This window comes from Melanotaenia boesemani, chromosome 23, assembly GCF_017639745.1.
Source record: "Melanotaenia boesemani isolate fMelBoe1 chromosome 23, fMelBoe1.pri, whole genome shotgun sequence".
NCBI lineage: Eukaryota > Metazoa > Chordata > Actinopteri > Atheriniformes > Melanotaeniidae > Melanotaenia > Melanotaenia boesemani.
Window position 1 is genome coordinate 26,365,001 of NC_055704.1, and position 21,922 is coordinate 26,386,922.

A 21,922-nucleotide genomic window follows, 5' to 3' on the forward strand; every position below is an offset into this window, starting at 1 on the left:
CCACACGGCCCTTTGCTGGACCAGTTTGACATGCCTGTCATAGATTAACCTTTTAAACCTGGAGAGCTACTATCCTGCTGTTTGTAAATGCCTCCCTTCTCACACACCTGAATCAAATGGCTGAATTCCCTCATGCACACTCTGCCTGGTAATGAGCTGTTCATTTGATTCTGGTGTGCTGGAGAAGGGATTGCCTCTAAAAGCTTTCTAGGACTGGACTTGGGCACCCCTGTTTTAAACCTTAAATAAGGGCTTTTCATTCAGCCGTTTCAATTCTTGGTTGAAGCAGAAAGACTAAACAATAAATAAAAGGAACCTAATTTGCTGCATCAAAACTCAAAGCCAAAATAACTAATCTTGAAAGCTGGAGAATGAATTTAGTCACTGTTGTGCAATCGACATACAGTATGTCAGCAGCATAATGGAAATGTGGAGTTTATAGGTCTGCCTTATAAAGCAAAACAACAAGAACAACTTTTAAAGATATAAGCTTTTTATTTTGTTTCAACTTCCACAGCTCGTTACACTGAATTTTAATTAAGCAAATGGCCGTGAGAGATTTCTTTAAATTGCATTTTACAAGGACAAATTAAACTGGATTGTAAAACAGGAGTTCGTGTTCTTGTTTTTCTGCTCTTGTTAGAACTCTTTTATTTACAAGCCATAGAAAACAGCCTCCACTAATCCATCACTGCAACACCGTTCATCCGGAGGAAGGAGGTATAAAGCAAACAAGAGTATTTATTCTACATGTCACAGCTACACAGGCTGATGACTGCAGATCTCGTATCCTTGGTGTTTTCTGTCTGTTGTGATGTACTGTAGTCTTACACTGTGACATAAGTTTATTCAGGGAAAAGCAGTTAGCAGAAGATGACAAATGCTTCAGTGGCTTCCTGCCTGCATGATAATTAAGTGCAAATGTCATTTAGACTGGAATGAAAGGCAATTAGTGGACTGATAAAAATGTTTGGTGGGGGGGGCACTGAATGGGTTGTAAATTAAATATGTGTAATGAGATTTGCTGCAGAGCAACAACAAAAAAGCCGACTGTCGATGCGTCCAGGATTTCTCACCCACCTTGAAAAGCTTGCATGCAGGACGGTGTTTGTAACGGGTGGAGTGTTGGACAGAGTTACACACAGTTGTTATTACAAGAATTTCAGATACCGATAAAGTCCATCTCAAGAAAAAGTTTGTTTCTTCTTTTCGCTGATGCTAGCTTAGTCGTTGTGAATGCTGAAACAATCCTAAAATTATGAAACTTTACTCCACAGAGTGGAAATGACTGGCACACACATTCAACTTTTTCAGTATGCTGGAAAACTCCACATCTTACAGCCGATATCCAACTCATCTCCTTTTTTTAGTATCATCGGACACACAGGATGACTTCATGCTAACAACGAGCCTCCATCACCAATAACTTCTAGAACACATTCTTAAGTAGGTCTTAAGACCGCTGTCCCTAGTTCGCAGGTAAATGTCTGAAAAGGACGAGAGGCGAGACAGAGATAAGGACAAATAACAAACAGAAATCCAATAAAATGAAGGTAAATAAATAATACTTACAAAGATGTGCACTGAAACTCATTTGTTTTCATTTTTAAAGCAATAACGTGGTTATAAATAATCAAACAGTGAGATTCAAATCACGTAAAAGCAGCTTTATGGACAAACGGGTCATTAATTACTCCTGAACTTGGACAGCAGCCTCTGGTGCCATAAGCGGATCAGGATTAACATCACTGTGGTGTAGTGGATAAAGAGGAAAGTTGTACACTGTAGAATACATTTTTATCTCTCTTTTCATACTGAACCTTCTGCAGTTTGTAAAGCAAGTGGCCTCCTGCTGTTTCCAAACACATCCAGCATCCTATAAGAAGCCGTGATGATGGAGCGTCTGATGAAAAAAAACCTGCTGAGTCTGAAGGTTGGTCAGTGGTGTTTTTAACTGGAGATCAGGGCATAACCTCCATCTCCTAATAAAGCCCAGAAAGCCACAGTTGTAGTAACTGGTCATTATTTGAAGAGAAGTACCAATGAGCCATGCATCACCACTGAGTCCTTGTTTGAAGCAGGTCCACAGAGCCGCTCTGTAAGATGAAGGAGTCCTGGGCTCCTCCTGGGAAGCAGGAGACCACATTTAGTCAGTGGGTCAGCTGCAGATGAGCTGGACATTTATGACATGATATTTTTGCAGTCTTTTCTTGACTCTTTGCCTTCTCTCTTGCTCTGACTCTTTCTTTCTTTTCCTCTCCTCCTTACATAATGTTTACTTGTCATTGTTCTTGCAGAATCAGGCATGGTGTGTATTGAAAACGGGTGTTTATATCCATGTGACCCGGTCGTTTAAACAGAACTTGCAGCAACACTGCGTGGCGTCTCGGATGAAGCAGATGTAGTTCGGTTTGTTGTTCTTGGGACGCTGCTGGACAGTTCAGAAATGTAAACAATAGATGTTACTGTGCATCATGAAATGAGTCAGAAAGAGGTTTTAGGCCAGTTTAGAAAAGTTTAGACTGTTACGTAGTGGATCTTTAAGGGTTTGTAAAGTCCAAATAAAAGTGCAGCTGTCTTGATTTGTAGTACGATTGTGTTGGTGTTTAGCAGTGTGACGTAGCTGGAGATCAGCCCTGGACTGCAATGACAGGAATACTCGAAGACCCCCATAAAGGGCCTCAACAGCTGTAGTTGCCCTTCGCCAAGAAGGAAAGGAACGTACCACTTCACCCACAAAGAGCTGGTCAAACAGTCACCATGGTAACCACAGCATTCAGGGAATAGTAAGGTGCAGCAAGGAAGACTATGGTTTGTGAGAAGAAGCATGCAGTAGTTGTGTTGAGGCAGCTGGAGGAGCATTTATTTACTTAAGCGGCTGTTGTTGGATTCTGTAGATTATTATGCAGAACATTAAAGGAGGTCCTGGGGAACACCTGGAACACCTGGAACACCTGTGTGCATCAGTGCTCTGATGGTATCAGAAATGACTCGAAGCGGCAATCTATGAATGGAAGGAGTCTCTGTGGGAGGGGATTTAATGGCCTAATATTCTAAAGTCTGTTGTTTGTAACAAGACAAAGCATTTCCAACCACAGTCCAGTCATCTCTTCAACCAGTTCATGTGTCTGGTCACAGACCCGTACGTCTACCTCTGATCTAGGGCTGCAACGATTAGTCGACGTTGTCGACAATAGTCGACAATGAAAATAGTCGACAACGAATTTAGCAATAAAAGTCCGCCAGGGGTAAAAAATGGTGGCGGACTAGGGCGCAAAACGGCGGCAGAGAATGTCAAAAGTCTGGGATAACTTAAATACATGTGAGGCTTGTAAAGCGGACCTTGTGTACCACGGAAGTACGTCTGCAATGCTCGAACATTTTAAGAGGAGGCACGTCGGACTTACTTAACAACCTCATGCAAGATTTCAAAGCTGAAAGTGAAATAAGATCCATATATAATAATCATGAGATACATAATCCGATTGGTCGACTAGTCGTTTTAATGGTCGGTGACTAATCGACCATCAGACTAGTCATTAGTTGCAGCCCTACTCCGATCAGCCATTAAAAGACATGTTTTCTTCTTCAGCATCACTTAGAAGAATCATAGGAATGACATTTCTGAGGTTTAATCTGTTTATTTTTTGTTGTTGGGTTAAGACAGATTTATACTTGGGCGGAGTCTTCATCATTGTCGTAGGCGCCGTGTAGGTCTGCAGAGGCTCGACGAGCACCTCTTCCGGCCTGACGTGCACCCCTGCTCCACCCACCAGTGGATCAAGTGGATGAGAGGCTGATCGAATTATTTCTTTCTTCTTTCTTCCACAACCTAATAAAGACACTGAACCAGACTTGACGCCATTGTTGTTTTAAAATAGATAAATACCACCGAACTGAAGAGAACCATCAAAAGAACTCTGACATGGTGAGTTTACCAGGCGATACCACTAAGTTATATTATAGTTATAGTTATAAGTTATTATAGTTAACGAAAACTAATGAGAAAAATGAAAGTTTGCTGTAATAAAAATAAAAACGAAAACTAACTTAAACTGTGTTTACAAAACGAACTACAGTTAAAGTTAAAAGGTCCTTCGTTTTTGTTTTTTGTAAATTTATTTCATACATAAGCCCTCGGGGTTGATATGAAATCTATTTACTTCGCTCTGCCAGATTTACGCCAGGTGTCTGCGTCATACGGTACCTGAAGGTCCGTGACGTCACGTGTCAACAGCGTGTCCGCCCACGCCGGCTAGCGTGATGCTGCGGAGAAAGTTAGGAGAAAGCGGCGGAGTCCTATTTGGGATTTCTTTCATTATGACCATGTCAAAGAAAAAAGACATTAAAAAAGTACCTTGTAGAAGAAGCAGATGATACAATATGTGGAAGAGAAAAAAACACAAATCTGAAAGTCCATTTGAAAAGCTGCATGAGAAGGTTAACCAGGAGCACCTGGACCAGGTAGCCTCTCTGCCCCCCTCCCTGGAAAGAGAAGCTTCAACCAGGCCACTGGCAGTTTGTTCCACTTGTTTGCAGCATAACAGCTAAATGCTGCTTCTCCATGTTTTGTCTGGACTCTGGTCTGGACTCTGGTCTGGACTAGGTGACCAGAGTCTTTGGATCTAAGAGCTCTGCTAGGTTTATATTCTCTGAACATATCACAGATGTATTCTGGGCCTAAACCATTCTGGGATTTGTAAACAAGCAGAAGGGTTTTAAAATCTATTCTGTGACTGACTGGAAGCCAGTGTAAAGATGTTAAAACTGGTGTGATGTGTTCAGATCTCTTAGTCCTGGTTAAAACTCTAGCAGCAGCGTTCTGGATGAGCTGCAGATGTTTAATGCTCTTTTTAGGAAGTCCCGTTAAAGACCATTACAGTAATCCAGCCTACTGGAGATGAATGCTTGGAGGAGTTTCTACTGGTCTTTCTGGGAGACTAAACTTTAATTCTGAAAAGAAAAGAAAAGCACACCAGCATCCAGCTGCTGGCTCTGTGTTCTACCAGACACGTTCACTTTCAGTGTCTAAAATATTCACTGCTTTATCATGTCCAGTAAAACATGAGGTTCTGTTAATCAGCTGCAGTGATTTGTACTAAAGCTGCTGCACCTCTAGTTCAATTTTTATTAGTTTTATTCCACAATATATATATATATATATATATATATATATATATATATATATATATATATATATACATATATGCATATTCTGATTATTTTGAATTTTGCACCTGACAAATACCCTAATTTAGAAACAACAAACAAAAAACTAAAACTAATGCTGAAACTAATAAAAACTAAACTAAAACTAAGCATTTTTAAAAAACGAAAACTAATAGAAATTAGAAAATTTGCTCTAAAAACTAATTGAAACTTACTGAATTTGAAAACAGAAAGTCAAAACGAAATAAAAACTAAAACTAATAAAAAATCCAAAACTATTATAACCTTAGATACCACCACTTCTGCCACCTTCAGGTTAGGAGGAGAAACTGCAACACGACACCAAAACGACGTGTACCCCATACGCTCGAGTGGAGAGCACACTCAAGCCGACCGCACGCAGACGCCGCGTGACAGCAACGCTGTAGCCGACCACACTCAGACACTGCACGACAGCTACGCGGTAACCGACCACACGCAGACGGCTCACGACAGCTACGCGGTAACCGACCACACTCAGACACTGCACGACAGCTACGCGGTAACCGACCACACTCAGCCACTGCACGACAGCTACGCGGTAACCGACCACACTCAGACACTGCACGACAGCTACGCGGTAACCGACCACACTCAGACACTGCACGACAGCTACGCGGTAACCGACCACACTCAGACACTGCACGACAGCTACGCGGTAACCGACCACACTCAGCCACTGCACGACAGCTACGGGGTAACCGACCACACGCAGACGGCTCACGACAGCTACGCGGTAACCGACCGCACGCAGACGCCGTGCGACAGCTACGCTGCAACCGACCGCACGCAGACGTCGCGCGACAGCTACGCGGTAACCGACTGCACTCAGACGCCGCACGACAGCTACACAGTAACCGACTGCACGCAGACGCTGTGCGACAGCTACGCGGTAGCCGACCGCACTCAGACGCCGCACAACAGCAACGCCGTAGCTGACTGCACACAGACGCCGCGTGACAGCTACATGGTAAACGACCGCACTCAGACGCCGCGCGACAGCTACGCGGTAACCGACCACACTCAGACGCCGCGTGACAGCTACGCGGTAACCGACCACACTCAGACGCCGCACAACAGCAACGCCGTAGCTGACTGCACACAGACGCCGCGTGACAGCTACATGGTAAACGACTGCACGCAGACACCGCGCGACAGCTACACGGTAACCGACTGCACGCAGACGCCGCGCGACAGCTACGCGGTAACCGACCGCATGCAGACTACGCACAACAGCAACCCCATGGCCAACTCCACTCAGACACCACGTTCTCGATATCTGGAACTATTTGCTGCCACAGACCAACTTCTACACAGCCACTAGATAAAAATTTTGAAAGTCTAGAACTTCTTGACGTGTGGAGGGGTAAAAGCTTTGTTTCTGCTCCTGCAAGCACATATTTATGTGTTTTTGTTTCGTGTAAATACACCATTACTCTTTCACTCTGTCCAGGGCTAAATTCTTCGTAGCCCAGTCTATGCTGTGTTTATATGAAAAACTGCTAGAACTTGTTGGTGAATGAAGCTGAAATATTAGCTGAAGTTAAAATTAGCTCAACTCACTTGTTGTTTTGCAACAGCAATCTTGATGAGTAAAATGAAAAAGCAGCTACAGCTTTTATTGTCCCATGAATTTTAATTTAGCCACAACCTAGCAGAAGCTAACAGAGAAGGAGCCTGTAGGAAAACGACTTAGGGTGCATTCACTCCCGGATAGTACAGAAGACTCTTAGATAGGGCAGGCAATTCTGAAATATTTTGCACCTTTGATTCGTTTGAGTTGCGGTACTTTACTGTAGTGGACCAAACCACTAAAACAATGCCAGCCAGTTGCTGGTCACTAGAGGTGATAATCCCTGAGAGGCCCTCTGACCAAGAAGAAAGAAGAAAAGAATCGGGCTCATTGATTGGCTAAATTAATCGGTGGAGCAATTTATAGTCTGGGTTTCTGTTTTTACTTTGCTGTTAAAACCTAACGCAGTTTTTCCCAGAATCTCTGCAGCATGAGCGGCAGGAGAGGCAACGAGATCCAACATAGTGCGCTTTGACACTTCATAAATCTTTCTCTGGTTCACCAGACGGTCCGTTTGCTTTCACATTGTAAGAGAACCGAACCAGGATTTATTTGCAAGTGAACTGAGATCCTGGTTCACATTGCTCTAAACAAATGGTACAATCCGAGGAAGCAGACCAGGGTTATTTTAAAGTAGACCAAACAGTGCCAGTGTGGAGGTACCCTTATTAGGAAAAAACGTAACATGCATGTCTTTAGATGGTGGGAGGAAGCTGGAGAACCTGGAGAGAACCCACGCATACATGGAGAAAACATGCAAACTCCACACAGAAAGGCCCCTGTTCTAACTAGCAACTGGTTAGCAACTGGTTAGCAAGCTACTTTGTTCCTCACTGAAAAAGAAAATGTTGGAACATTGATGTTATTGTTGTTGTTATTGTCTGACTTATTTTCACTCCCAACAATTTGATGAGTGGAAATTCTGATTGGCTGGTAACTTTAGGAATCTACTCACAATCTAATCAAACGTCAAATAAAATCTAATAGAAGCTGATTGAGAGCGCTGTTTATATATGTGTAACAGAGTAAATTGTGTTATTCCACTTGCTTCCATTCTGACCTGTACTGCATGGTGAAGGGGCGGTGGTCCTTGGGCGTTTCCTCCCTGGTGCTGACGTAATTGCGTCATCAGCTGCGTTTGGTCAGTACTGGGATGGATTCGTCCGAGGTAAGTCGTGTTCCTGAAGTGGTCCACAGTTGGGGATATTTCTGGTCTCTAGCACCTGGTTGCTAGTAAACCAATGTGGTATTGAGTTGCTATCCCCCTCATTTCGTTTTGCTAAAACTCTTACAGTGTTTACCGACTGAGCTCACCGCACCTGATCCTGCATTTCTGTGTTCTGTACAGGTAAATATGTGTTTTGTTAATAATATTTTGATCAGTACTGGGATGGATTCGTCCGAGTGTTTACCGACTGAGCTCACCGCACCTGATCCTGCATTTCTGTGTTCTGTACAGAACTAATAAACGGCCGGTGTTGGCGAGACCTGAGCATCGCAATATCTTCATTAATTAACACAACGCAGAGCTACAACATATATGAACCTGCCAGCACCCAGGACTGGCATGGTTACATATGCGCCACCTGTCTTTGTTTGATCTGTTTTGTCAACTTTTTTTGTGATTTTGTTGTTTCTTTCTGTCCTGGGATAAAAACAGGGATGGATGTTTTTTGGGGATCCATCACTTTTGTGGACTTTGCGTTTTGCCTCCCAGACATCAGCTTATGTCTGAACACCCGCTTATCCTTTCAGTTCATTCTGTATTTTGTATCATAACCAGCTGTGATGTTCTGGAAGAACTCATACATGAGAAACCATCAGCTAAATACTGCTGACAGCACTACTCGGGCTTTCTAATATCAGATGTCACCCTCAAATGAATGTGTACTTTTGACCACAGAATTGAATCAGAAAGAAAAAATAACTCATTGTAATAGAATACCAATTACAAGCACTTCATAAGGTCTGTAAAAGTTTATTCTCATGACACAATCACAGTAATGTGAATATATATTATGAGGAAAGTATCCATCTTTATTTTTAAATGTGCTGTGCTTTAAATCAAGATTAAATTTTCTAGTGTAAAGTCTTTAACCAAGAACAGATTTGTTCCACATTCCCTCCTGAAGGGATTTTTATTCCTCGCTATATAATGAAATATGAACTAATTTTAATGCACTTATTCCTTTTTTGTCTTTCCAGTGATAACTACTTTTATGTTCAGGGAGTCATAAAAGAAGTTAAACTGTAGGTCTAGCTCTCTTGTTAATTTTGACCTCATTCACCTTGATGCATCCATTAGAGCAGATGACCTTTCTGTCCTGTGGAATTACAGTCTGGGATTTTATTCCTTCCTTTACACATTTCATGGTCTGATGGACCACCTCAAAGCCAGGAGACTGTAGAAATACTAATCTAGTCCAAACCTGAGCTACATCTCTCTACATGCACGGCAGAATTTACAGAACATGAAGGAGCCTTGTTAAGGATGACAAGTCAGCTGTCAGTAGGAAGAATGATCAGCTGGGTAAGGAGCTACCTCAGCATGGTTGGGCTAAATGACAGAGACAGAGTTTGATGAGCTGGTTGTTTCTCCCTGCCACGCTTTTTAAAGGCGAAGGTGGCGGGGAGAGTCTTTGCTTCAGTCTCACTGCATCACCATGAGTGAGTGGTCAGGGTCAATCAGCCTTGCAAATGGGAAGGAAGGACGGTGGCCGAGAGGTTTGGAGGATCTAACCAACTGGAAATGATCGAGGGGAGCGAATTTAAGTCCTACTCGGCAATATGGAGAGTGCAACAAACAGGCCACAGTGATTATGTCTCTCGTAAGCTGTTGATTTTATAGTTCAGCAAAGATTTACAATCAGTGTGGCTTTTTTATTTCTATGTAAAGCAAAAGCATGAGTAGAAGATTTGAGCTGATTCCACTACAACGCCTCTGCCTCCCACATCACACATCACACAAAGATAAAAGATTCATTTGGTGAGTCCATTCGCTTTGTGGTGTCCAGCCCACTGGTCACACCGTAAATTCCAGCAGTTATCTGAACAGGAAGGAGCATGTAGGAGGTTGGACTAACTGTATTTGTGTTTTGGGAAAAGTCAAAGCATCTTGGTGGAAGGGATTTGAAAAGATGCCTTCAGGGTTTGTGGTCTTTTAAGAGCAAAGTGCAGCCACCACCAGAGAGAACTGACATTCAGGAACACAGCACTTTCTCCTCATTCAGGTTCAAAACATGGAGGATATCTCTGAAAATCTGTCAACTTGAGGCACTGTAGTAAAATTAACATTTTAATATACTTTAAAAAGGACTGGGAGGAGAACTTATGTAATCTGCGCATGCTAATGGGCAGTTGAAGCGGTTTATTGATGTGCCCATTCATCCTGACTTTTTATTATTCAGTCTTAGTAAAAAAAAAACAAACAAACGAAAAAAAAAACCATGTGAAACAGAAATTGGTGGCCGGTATCTTTCCATCACCGTGGCTCTTCGGTCCCCTCTCCTCTTTCTGGCTGGTGCGTGTCTCTGCCAGATGGTGAAAGCAGTGAAGGATTCCCTCTACATTTTTGATGGTTGTTGAGCAGCCCTGCAGGTGTCTGCAGCTTGACCTTAGACACATGGCAGGTTTGCCAATGCACAAGCTTGGAGAAAGAAATGCTTCATTGTCTTGTGAGTTTTCTGACATAACTCACAAACTTAAAGTTAAACTTAAGTTTTAAGCAATTTATAGATCACATGTTTAAAATGCACTGAAGAGTTACAACAAAAAAAGGGAGTTGAACAGCGAGACAATGGCACCATTAACTGAGCCCGTGGTTATTTTAAAAAGCATCGGTGATGCATCGTATGAGGAGCCTGTGAATTTCTTTTTGGTGGTCTCATTACTTCTCAGCTCACTGCCGTGCTGCTTATTTGCATTCAGCAGATGTCAAATTCTGCATAAGCAGAGCAGCTCTATCTGTAACACACTTGTCACGCTCGATTAAAGCCGTTACTAAACATTTACATAACAAAGACCAGGGTTTGAACGGCCAAAAGGCATTACATTAGCAAATAGATGTCTCTGTTCCATATTCCCCATCTAAAAGTTCTGAGAGAGAGAGAATAAAAAGCTCTAATAAGCAGTTTTAGTAAAGTTTAAAGAAAAGGAAAAAAGAGGGGGATCAAAAAGTCACTGCTATAAAAGATTAAAGAAAGGATCGCCTTTTTGGCATTTATAAGTTATCATTTTAAAACTTTCTGAGCCTAAATAAAAAAAACCTGATATTTCGGTGTTTGGATCCCCCCCCCCCTTCCGCTGCTTGGACGCATTATTGGTCCTCTGTCCTCCTGCTGTCCTCCTGCTGTCCTCCTGCTGTCCTCCTGTGAAGAACCTGGGAGTGATGGTTGACTACATGTTTAAACTGCATCAGTACTGTCTTCATGGCTTCTTTCAGCGGAGGACTCTTGCCACAGTTTAAACCCTACCTTCCTCAGGCGGAGTTTAAAAGAGCAATCCACGCATGCGTAACCCTGCTCTGGATTATTGCAATGCTTGGTAAGTTGGTTTGGACCAGAGCTCCCTGCAGCGCCTTCAGAGTGTACAAAATGCTTCAGCCGCCCACTGACACAGAAGCGTGAGCACATCACCCCTGTTTTGAGCACCTGACACTGGCTCCGTCCGCTTGTGAGTGAAATCGAAGGTTTTGTGATTGTTTTGAAGTGTTTGCACTCTACAGGCCATCACAGTTTGCTTTTAAATGTGTTACATAAATAAATTTGAATTTAATTGAACTGAATAAAGTTGTTCTCAGCCTTTAAAAGTGAAAAGTCCTCAGGAAAAGGTTTCATTTGGGAGCTGTGTGTACGTGGACTGCTCTATAAATGTGCACCAGCACCATAAATCCACAAAAGCATGTCGCAGTCTGAAATGTGGGCTAGTGCACGTAAAATCTGGTCATTTGGTCTTTGAGATTCATGAGCAAACAAGGCGCCAGAAGCTCGGTGATATTTTTCTTCCCACTCAGAGATTTCTACGTACAAATATCTCAGGGTTTGTATTCTATAAGTACAGCTTCCTTTGATGATTCAGAGATGTGAGAGCTTTGTAATGTTGTACTGTAAAGCTGCCCGCAGTGTTTGCTTCCAACAAGCTGCTCAGTTAAAACAGCGAGCGGTTCTTGTAGTTGGAGAAATGGCCAGATGGAAACACACAGGCTTTCTAGTAATTTAAGTTCCTTCAAGTCAGGTGCAGCAGTTCAGCAGCAACCGAGGGAAATGTGTCATTTTAAACCTCTGATATCTCCACCCTCCTTGTATCATTTAATATCCATTGGCAGGAAGGTTGTGGATATTTCACTATATTTACTTCCATATTTCATCAAGATGTGTCTAATATTTGTTCTCTTTGTAAAGTCTGAACTCTGCATTGATGATGCTCTTAAAGCCACATCTTAACCACAAATTCATCAACCACTTTATCAGCTCCACCTGTTCACCTGCTTATTAACACTAAATCCAACCAGCCAATCACACGGCAGCATGTAGCCATGTAGACGTGGTGAAGACGACCTGCTGAAGTTCAAGCTGAGCATCAGAATGACGAAGAAAGAGGATTAAAGAGACTTTGAACGTGACATGGTTGCTGGTCTGAGTATTTACTGGGATTTCCACCCACAACCATCTCCAGGGTTTCCAGAGATGGTCTGAAGAAGAGAAAATATCCAGAGCAGCAGTTGTCTGGACCAGGATGCAGCAGAAGACACACCGGGTTCCTCCTGCCAGCTAAGAACAGGAAACTGAGGCTACAATTCACACACACTCACCAACACTGGACAATAGAAGATGGAGAAACGTTGCTGGTCTGATGAGTCTCCATTTCAGCTCCACATTCAGATGCTCGGCTCAGAATCTGCTGGAGACATCATGAAAACATGGATCCATCCTGCCTTGGATCAACGCTTCAGGCTGCTGCTGGTGTAATGGTGGGGGGAGATTTTCTTGGTCCACTTTGGGTCCCTTAGTACCAACGTGTCCTGGTTTAACCAGCACAGCCTACCTGAGTATTGTTGCTGACCATGTCCATCCCTTTATGACCACAGTGGAGCATCTTCTGATGCTACTTCCAGCAGGATAATGCACCATGTCACAAAGCTCAGATCATCTCCACCTGCTTTCTAGAACATGACCATGAGTTCACTGGACTCCAACGGCCTCCACAGCCACCAGATCTCAGTCCAGTAGAGCAGCTTTTCCAACACTTTGTTGAATCTGTGACACCAAGAAAAAAGGCAGTTCTGGAGGAAGAATGGGTCCAACCAGCAAGATCAGTTTGTGTATGTGCTCCACTAAAATTAGCAAAAGTCCCTTGTGAGAAAAATTGAACTCATGTCGTATAACACTAAATCAGTCCTTGCCGTGATGGTTTGTAGTCAGGTTATTACAAAAACTCATCTTTGTAATTTCATTTACAGGATGTTCTTTTATTTTAACAAGCTCTTTTATCTTTGCATGTAGGAGGTAAGCATTTGACACATTACCTGTGACAGTATATTGCACTGCTTTCCTATTAGTCAGCCTCTCGGAGTGAAATACGAGTCTGTGCAGCCAGCTGCGAAGGAACACCATTATTTGACTGGAAATTAGCAGGGAAATGATTTCATATTTCATCTGTGTGTAATTACCACACCTGTCTCTCTTCATTTCTTTCAGGTGTACCAGTATATGCACGAAACAATAACAGTGAATGGTTGTCCAGAATACCAGGCGAGAGCCACAGCTAAGGTAGGCACTGCAGTGTTTTCACATCCATAACTTATGATCAAATCATCATACATCACTGCTGAAAAATCTGCCCAGTGAGTCGTTAATTATCTGTAAATCACATTACCCAGTGATATCGCTTCCATCTTTTCCTCTTGTCCAAGCAGATGGAAGCTAACAAAGTATCCTGTGTTAATGTTCCTCATGCAGATCATCAAAAGCACAACTGCAAGGACCAAGAGTTGATTGTCATTATCATATGATAAGACACTCTCTTTATGTCCTGATTTATCTTTGAAAAACGTTGATAAAAAAGTAAAAAGTGGCCTTGGCTTCAGCTCATGCCCACGTTGCTCCGGCTACACAGCTGCTGGCTCTTTTTTGTCTGTTTGTTTTTCTCGGTGCAACAAAGGTTCCCAGTTTGTGAAAAGTCTGAAATGTGGGCCAATCAGTCCACATACCCTGAACTGTCTGCTATAACAAATTCAGAATGTAGTTTTGCATTGTCTTGGTGAAATATGCAAAGTCCTTCCTGAGAAATATGTGTATGTTGCTTTAAAGCCTGCATATGCCTTTCAGCATCGATGGCGCTCTTTCACATGTGTGAGTTACTGGTTCAGTAAACAATGCAGCTTGTGTCATCAGAGATGCAGGTTTTTGAGTTGAACCCTGATAATAAACTGGATTATCCTTCTATTTTAATGCAGAGAATACAGTGTTTATGATTTCCATAAGAAAATGATGGATAGCAAGGATTTTGTCTGCATTAAAAACAACTTCAATCCTGTTTGTTGGGTTTAAAGATCACGGTCATTCAGTGTGGATTTTCAGCCATGTTCCTTTCCCACAGCAATGCACACAGCGAAAATGTACTGGATGATATCGTATCCTGTCAATTATGGAATAATGAAAGACTTATGGGTCGCATGCAGGCACAGACGAGGTGAGACCGAGACGAAGAAAAATAACCAACAGTGTCGAAAAAATGAATGGAAATAAATAATAATGATAAAGATGTGCACGGAAACCTGTTTGTCTTCATTTTAAAGTCATAAATGATCACACAGTGAGATTCAAATCACATAATAGCAGTTTTAAGTATGAATGGGTCGTTAATTCCTCCTGAACTTGGACAGCAGCCAGTCTGGTTCCATGAACTGGTCAGGACGAACATCCTCGTGGTGAAGAAGCTAAAAAGGAGTAGTGTGCGTCTTTATGACCTCCTGCTGGGTCCAAACACATCCGACAGGTGTGCCCACGTCCAACACACCTGAATGAAAAGGCTGAATTCCCTCATCTGCATGTCATTCAGCTCTGCCAAGGCCAGGTAACGAGCCATTCGTCTGATTCAGGTGTGTTAGAGAAGGGACGCGTCTAAAAACTGCAGAATAGGCACTCTCAATCAAAGACTGGACCTGGAGCGGAGAATCTCATGAAATAAAACCTCCAGGTGAGTCTGAAGGTTGGTCAGTGGTGTTATTTACCAGTGGACCAGGGCATAGCCCGGTCTAGAAGACCAGTAATCACATTAAATCCCATCTAGCTCCCATCTGAGACTTGTTTTTAATGAAATTATAATATTAGGACACAATCAATAGTTTGTACATTACCAAAAGTTACTTTAAAAATCTGACAAAAACATTAATAGAATTTATTATTAATGAAGTGAACAGCAGAAGACAACACAAATATGGACTCACCTGTGTCAGGACCCGGTACCTTTTCAAGGCTGTTTTATTTTTAAATTCTTCACCTCAACGTCCTGTTTGATTCCCCGAGTCGTTCCCTACCTGCCTGTCTTCACCTGTGTCCTCTTTTCTTCCCTCCCAGCTGTGCTTCCCTTCCTTTCAGTGCCTGATCGCTTGTCTGTGTTCCAGCAGTTATTCGGTTCTTCTGTCTGAGTTTTTGTTGAGAATTTTATTGTTAATGAAACACCAGTTTTTCATAAACTCAGAATCCGGCTCTGCACTCGAGTCCAACCTGTCTGACCCTGACGTTCTGTGTTCGTAGGATTTTGTTCTTTATTTTCACGACTGCCCGAATCTTCGTGAAAAGTTCGGCAGCAGGACTTCAGTTTGGTTGGAGAATGAAGCCTTTTGCTCTAAAATTGTTTCATATTTTGCGTTCGCAGTCTTCTCTGATGTGCTTTTCCATCCCGTCATGTTACTGACCCGCTGCCAACTAACCTGGTTAGTTGCACAATGTTACATCAGCTGTTTCTTATTAATATCACTTACCTGTCAAGCCTTTTGTTGCAAGATAAGGCATATTTTAAATGAAATATAAAAATGTCACTTTCATCATTAGACTAAATCCTGCACACTCCCCACTGAATAAAACCTTCTCTATTTGTTCTCCACTTTCTGATATTAATTAATAATTGTTTCCACACTTACACAAAGGCTTACAAATGTAAACAAACCCCAATTACTGATAATTTGGCATCTTCAGTCAAGATGTCAGAGCCTGAAACGCCTCGTTTTTAGTCCAATTCCATCCATCCTGCTAAAAGAAGACTGTGTTCCCTTCCTCAGGGACACAGCTAGGAAGGAACACTGTGTTCGTCGCAGCTGGAAGGGAAGGATGTAATGAGAAGTAAAACCAAAATTCAGTTTTTTACAACTGTTTACACACTAAAATGAAAATTTTCACACAATTAGCTCATTTTTACACGCAAGAAACAACAAACCTCTAAAGAGCCGCACAAGAAGAACAGACGCAGCTTCACACCTTAGAAAACATTTCACACCTTGGCACAGGTAAGGAGTGCGAGGATACTTCCTTCTCATTTCAGAGCCCTGGCTAACCACTGAATAAAGAAATCTTTTGACTGAAAGCACCATTAATTTCTGCTATCGCTGCAATCAATATAAAGAATCCAAATGCAGAGTTCCAGTGAATAGGAACTGATTCATGGCAAGTACTTGGGAGAGGTGTGGGGGTTAGAGGGGAGGGAGAGCCAGTGAAAGGCTCAGGGGCGTTCATGGCTGGCAGAGAGGGCTGAAAAGTAAGGCACACTGGGGAGAGAATGTTTGCTGGCTGAATGTGAAGCAGGCAGGTCAGTGGCTGGTGAGGCAAGAGCTGAATGAAGCGGAGGCAGGGAGCTGAGTGAGTGGATGCAGGTCAAGGTAAAGTAGACCTGCAGCACAGATAGGACAGGAATAATCTTTAAGTCAAAATATCATGAAAGGTTGAGGAGTGTTAGCTACCACAGTGGGTGACTGAACCATGGGTGGGAATAAATGGGAAATCAGTCGAGTTGATGAGTAAATGGGAGGCAGGTGTGTAGGTTGACCAGAGAGGATGCAGGAATGGAGGAATAGTACTGGCCGCATAGACAGACGCTTACACAAACACAAAGAAGGTGCTCTTCCACCTGCATTAACCCAGTTTACAGAGCCTCAAACTCTGAGCCCCTTGACATGACCATTACAAGCCGATAACGGCGTAGACATAATAATCTGATCTGATGTGTCCCACATGTTTAATAGATTTCTTTCCGAATACATAAAGGTACGTAGTGACGTCACTTGACATCACAAAGAAGAAGAAAAATGCAACAACCGGCAAAAAGCGAAGAAGAAGAAAAATGCAACAACCGGCAAAAAGCGAAGAAGAAGAAAAATGCAACAACCGGCAAAAAGCGAAGAAGAAGAAACATAGAAACAACTGGAAAACACAACACCCGGCATGGAAGAGGACATACAGGACGAGGGAATGATGGTGGTCTTGGGTCTATTGTTGACAGAAAATGCCAGAACTGAAAAATAAAACAAATTTTAAAAAGTACCAGACTGGAGACGGCGTGAACACGGACTTTATTTACTTCCTTGTTCCTCAACCAGCTCGCTCTCTGATTGGCTAGATTCTGTGCCACGTCACCCTCTACGCAGTCAGAATGCACGAGTCGTTGCGTTCCTCAGAAATCAGCTCTGAAATAATAAACATGTTCAGTGTTCCCGATTGTCGACTACGGCGCGTTTCGGAGCGGATTATCAGGACAAATCTGCTTGTAACCACAGACCACATGATGATTGGACAGGAAATCTCACGATGATCGGGTGTTTGCCGTCCGAGGTCGGGATGAGGCAAAACCGGGACAAAATCAGCCCAAAAGTCGTTATGTGTACCAGGCCTGACTCTCTTCTCAGTAAGACTGCAGGTGGAATCAGACTATCGCCTAACTAACCGTCACCAGCAGTCAGACTGGATATTAACTCTCAGATTAACCTTAACCTCAGCATTAATATGAAAATGATCAGAATGCAAATTTCCCAAACATTTGTATAAAACAAATTAAAAGTATAAATAAATTCAGTTAAATAACTTTGGCAATAGTAACTTAAATGCAGCATTTGTCTATTCTTTAAATTACAGAAATTATGATAAATTTGAAAATGCATTAAATTCTTCATGTGAAATTAAATGTTTTTTTCCTTTTAAAAATGGAAATGTTATGTATTTTCAGTTAGAGGTTTTTCGTGTTATTTTACATTAGACATGTAAACTTGTACTCTTTCTATATTCTCGTTGTTTTAACATTTTAAAAAAATACGGAAAAAAACCTGAACTATAACAGAAAAACATAAAAGGGATGCTCTCTGGGAAACACACAGAAATGTACATTTAGGAAGGTTAAAAAGAACCGAGTTCCATCTTCCCACTGAGCTGGATCAACGCTGTGCACGATGTAATTGCATTTAATCAGTCTTTTTGGTTCTTGTTCATATTGCAGCTTTCAGGAAAATGAAACTTTCCCAGCTATCATTGCCACTTGGAGGCTGACTCTATTTACTCCTGGAAAGCAGTGATTTTGTATAGAAATCCTGCTGATTGGCAGCAAATGTTGGCACGTAACTGCATGTTGGAAGCGTTTGCACCAGATCTGTGCTTTTCCTTCTTTTGACTGTCAAAACTTCAGTTCAAATTTGAAATGCATTGTTTGATTTATCTAACCTGAATTTACTTACATGTATCACTTAAATAAAGTTGCAAATAATGTCAACATTTCCAGAAAAACATCAACAATACTGCACTGAGCTGAATGTTTAATGACTTAATGGCTGCATTTAAATGTCCGTGTCCGTCCTTGTATCAGCAGTTACTTGATACTTTCTCTTTGATTAAATCTGTAAAACTGTCATTCAGAGTTTACTAAATTGAACCTTCTTTCACACGATGAAGGACTGAGTTAGAGCTGGATGATTCAATCTGAGCTTTTAAAAACACCTGCAAGCTGCTTAAACAAAGGACGACTATGAGACGGGCTCTTACATTTTTTGTGAAGAGGAGGAGGAAGATGATAAAGTGTAAGGAAGAGAGGAGACAAGAGCCTTTGTACTCTGTGTTCCTCATTAGTTCAGTGTCCAGCTGAGTCGACCCGCTTTCGTATATTATGGTAAGTGAGAGGAGGATGTGACTATGAGAGGATGTCAGAGACAAAGAGGAGGGATTTTTGTTTCTGAACTCAGTCACACCAAACGAGGCTTTAGATTTGTAGCTTTTATTATTATTTGACTCCACTAAAATTTACATTCACATGGATTAAAGGACTAAAGAACATTATGGTAAACTGCATTTCCACATTTGGATTAACAGATACTTCGTTTTTAACCTTTTATCTTTTTAGAGAAGAAAATTAATATTTGAGTCCAGAAGATGGAGATAAAGAGCCAAGGGGGACTTAGATAATTATAATATAATAATTATAATAATTCCAACAAAATTAGGATGCTGTGGAAAATGTGAATAAAAACAAAATGCAATGAAATCTCTTCAACCTATAATTTATTCCCAATGAAACCAACAAATCCGACGATGAATCTGAGACATCTGAGTGAATCTGATGCAGCAACACGTCAAAAAGTAGTTCCAGGGTGATGTTCAGCATGGTGTAAAAAGTAGTTCCAGGGTGATGTTCAGGACGGTGTAAAAAGTAGTTCCAGGGTGATGTTCAGCATGGTGTAAAAAGTAGTTCCAGGGTGATGTTCAGCACGGTGTAAAAAGTAGTTCCAGGGTGATGTTCAGCATGGTGTAAAAAGTAGTTCCAGGGTGGTGTTCAGCATGGTGTAAAAAGTAGTTCCAGGGTGATGTTCAGCACGGTGTAAAAAGTAGTTCCAGGGTGGTGTTCAGCATGGTGTAAAAAGTAGTTCCAGGGTGATGTTCAGCACGGTGTAAAAAGTAGTTCCAGGGTGATGTTCAGCATGGTGTAAAAAGTAGTTCCAGGGTGATGTTCAGCGTGGTGTAAAAAGTAGTTCCAGGGTGATGTTCAGCATGGTGTAAAAAGTAGTTCCAGGGTGGTGTTCAGCACAGTGTAAAAAGTAGTTCCAGGGTGATGTTCAGTACGGTGTAAAAAGTAGTTCCAGGGTGGTGTTCAGCATGGTGTAAAAAGTAGTTCCAGGGTGATGTTCAGCATGGTGTAAAAAGTAGTTCCAGGGTGATGTTCAGCATGGTGTAAAAAGTAGTTCCAGGATGATGTTAAGCATGGTGTAAAAAGTAGTTCCAGGGTGATGTTCAGCGTGGTGTAAAAAGTAGTTCCAGGGTGATGTTCAGCATGGTGTAAAAAGTAGTTCCAGGGTGGTGTTCAGCATGGTGTAAAAAGTAGTTCCAGTGTGATGTTCAGCAAGGTGTAAAAAGTAGTTCCAGAGTGATGTTCAGCATGGTGTAAAAAGTAGTTCCAGGGTGATGTTCAGCGTGGTGTAAAAAGTAGTTCCAGGGTGGTGTTCAGCATGGTGTAAAAAGTAGTTCCAGGGTGGTGTTCAGCATGGTGTAAAAAGTAGTTCCAGGGTGATGTTCAGCACGGTGTAAAAAGTAGTTCCAGGGTGATGTTCAGCACGGTGTAAAAAGTAGTTCCAGGGTGATGTTCAGCACGGTGTAAAAAGTAGTTCCAGGGTGATGTTCAGCACGGTGTAAAAAGTAGTTCCAGGGTGATGTTCATCATGGTGTAAAAAGTAGTTCCAGGGTGATGTTCAGCACGGTGTAAAAAGTAGTTCCAGGTTGATGTTCAGCACGGTGTAAAAAGTAGTTCCAGGGTGGTGTTCAGCATGGTGTAAAAAGTAGTTCCAGGGTGATGTTCAGCATGGTGTAAAAAGTAGTTCCAGGGTGATGTTCAGCACGGTGTAAAAAGTAGTTCCAGGGTGATGTTCAGCATGGTGTAAAAAGTAGTTCCAGGGTGATGTTCAGCATGGTGTAAAAAGTAGTTCCAGGGTGATGCTCAGCATGGTGTAAAAAGTAGTTCCAGGGTATTTCCATCTGAGAGACTCTGCCTCTCTGAAATGCTCCTTTTATACCCAGTCATGTTCCTGACCTGTTGCCAGGTAACCTGATTAGTTGCTCCTCCGTTTGTTTTTTATTTGTTCCAGTTAGTTCTCCAGCCTTTTGTTCCCTCCGTTCCAACTATTTTCGAGTACGTTTTCCATATTCCTGCCAGGGTGCTGGCGGTCGATTTTAATATCGCCATCACTGTTTCATCACTGCAACAACACACATATCTGCGTATCTGAGAGACCCAGGTTTCCTTGCAGTATATGACCCAGACCCAGCAGTATTTGAGAGACAGTTAGTGAGACTGGCTTTTCTGGATCTATGACTGAATTTAATTGGCTCATTTATTCATGCTTTTCCCCTGACATTAATAGTTTAGCTTCATCTTGCTGGGAGGCGGATGGTGGCTCTGGAAACATTGGTGAATAGAGTGTTGAGTTTCTTTTGAAAGAAAGGAGAGATAAAATTTCTGTAATGGTGCCTGTCATTGTTTGCAGCATTGGGAAACATGGATATTGTTGTTTGAGCTGAAAAATAAATTAATTTAACTTTTCAAAGAAACTGACAGTCCCCAACTTGGAAGAAATCCTAAGAAATTTCAGATATGGTTTGAGCTTTCAAACTCTTTGCTTTTCTCTCTATTTAATAACAGGAAGGCAGGTTAGGGGTTTAAAAAACAGAAGGTGATAGAAGAGAGGAGAAAAGTAAGAAAACATTTTGAGCAGAAAATGTAAAGAGTCATATAAATACTGAGGAAACGTGAGGTGGAGATGCCGCTTGGAGGGATGACATAGATCTTAAAGTTTCTTAGCTGAGAATTTTGATGCACATCTGCAAAGTTTCAGACTCTCCTCCTCTACTTTTTCTTCATCCTTCTCCCGATCTGTCTTGTATATGATACCAACCTAACAGCGGATTACCTGTGGCAGCGCATCTGTGGATAGTGGGAACGGAGTGTCTCTTTCTCAGTCTTGTCTGACATTAGCTTTCCTGAGCTCAGCTAACAAGCTCCTGAGCACGTTGTTCTGAATACAAACGGCGTGAGGTTTAAAGAAACCCTGCAGCTGGTGGAGAAACAGAGGCAGAGTTTCTGTCTGGCCTCTCGAACTTAGATGAGATAATCTATGCGCTT

At 42.1% G+C, this 21,922-nt stretch overlaps 1 protein-coding gene and 1 long non-coding RNA gene across 3 annotated transcripts in view; both read left to right on the forward strand.

Moving 5' to 3' along the window:
* The window catches only part of lin7a (lin-7 homolog A (C. elegans)), a 56,941-nt gene that overhangs the window by 26,276 nt on the left and 8,743 nt on the right, over positions 1–21,922 (forward strand). For both annotated transcript variants that reach the window (XM_041977865.1, XM_041977864.1), the window contains exon 3: positions 13,477–13,548. In XM_041977865.1, the coding sequence (XP_041833799.1) occupies positions 13,477–13,548 (72 nt within the window). The remainder of the gene's footprint in view (positions 1–13,476; positions 13,549–21,922) is intronic.
* LOC121634903 lies at positions 7,893–8,341 on the forward strand. The gene is made up of 3 exons (XR_006009319.1): positions 7,893–7,949; positions 8,076–8,129; positions 8,241–8,341. It is a non-coding gene; the product is annotated as an uncharacterized LOC121634903 (long non-coding RNA).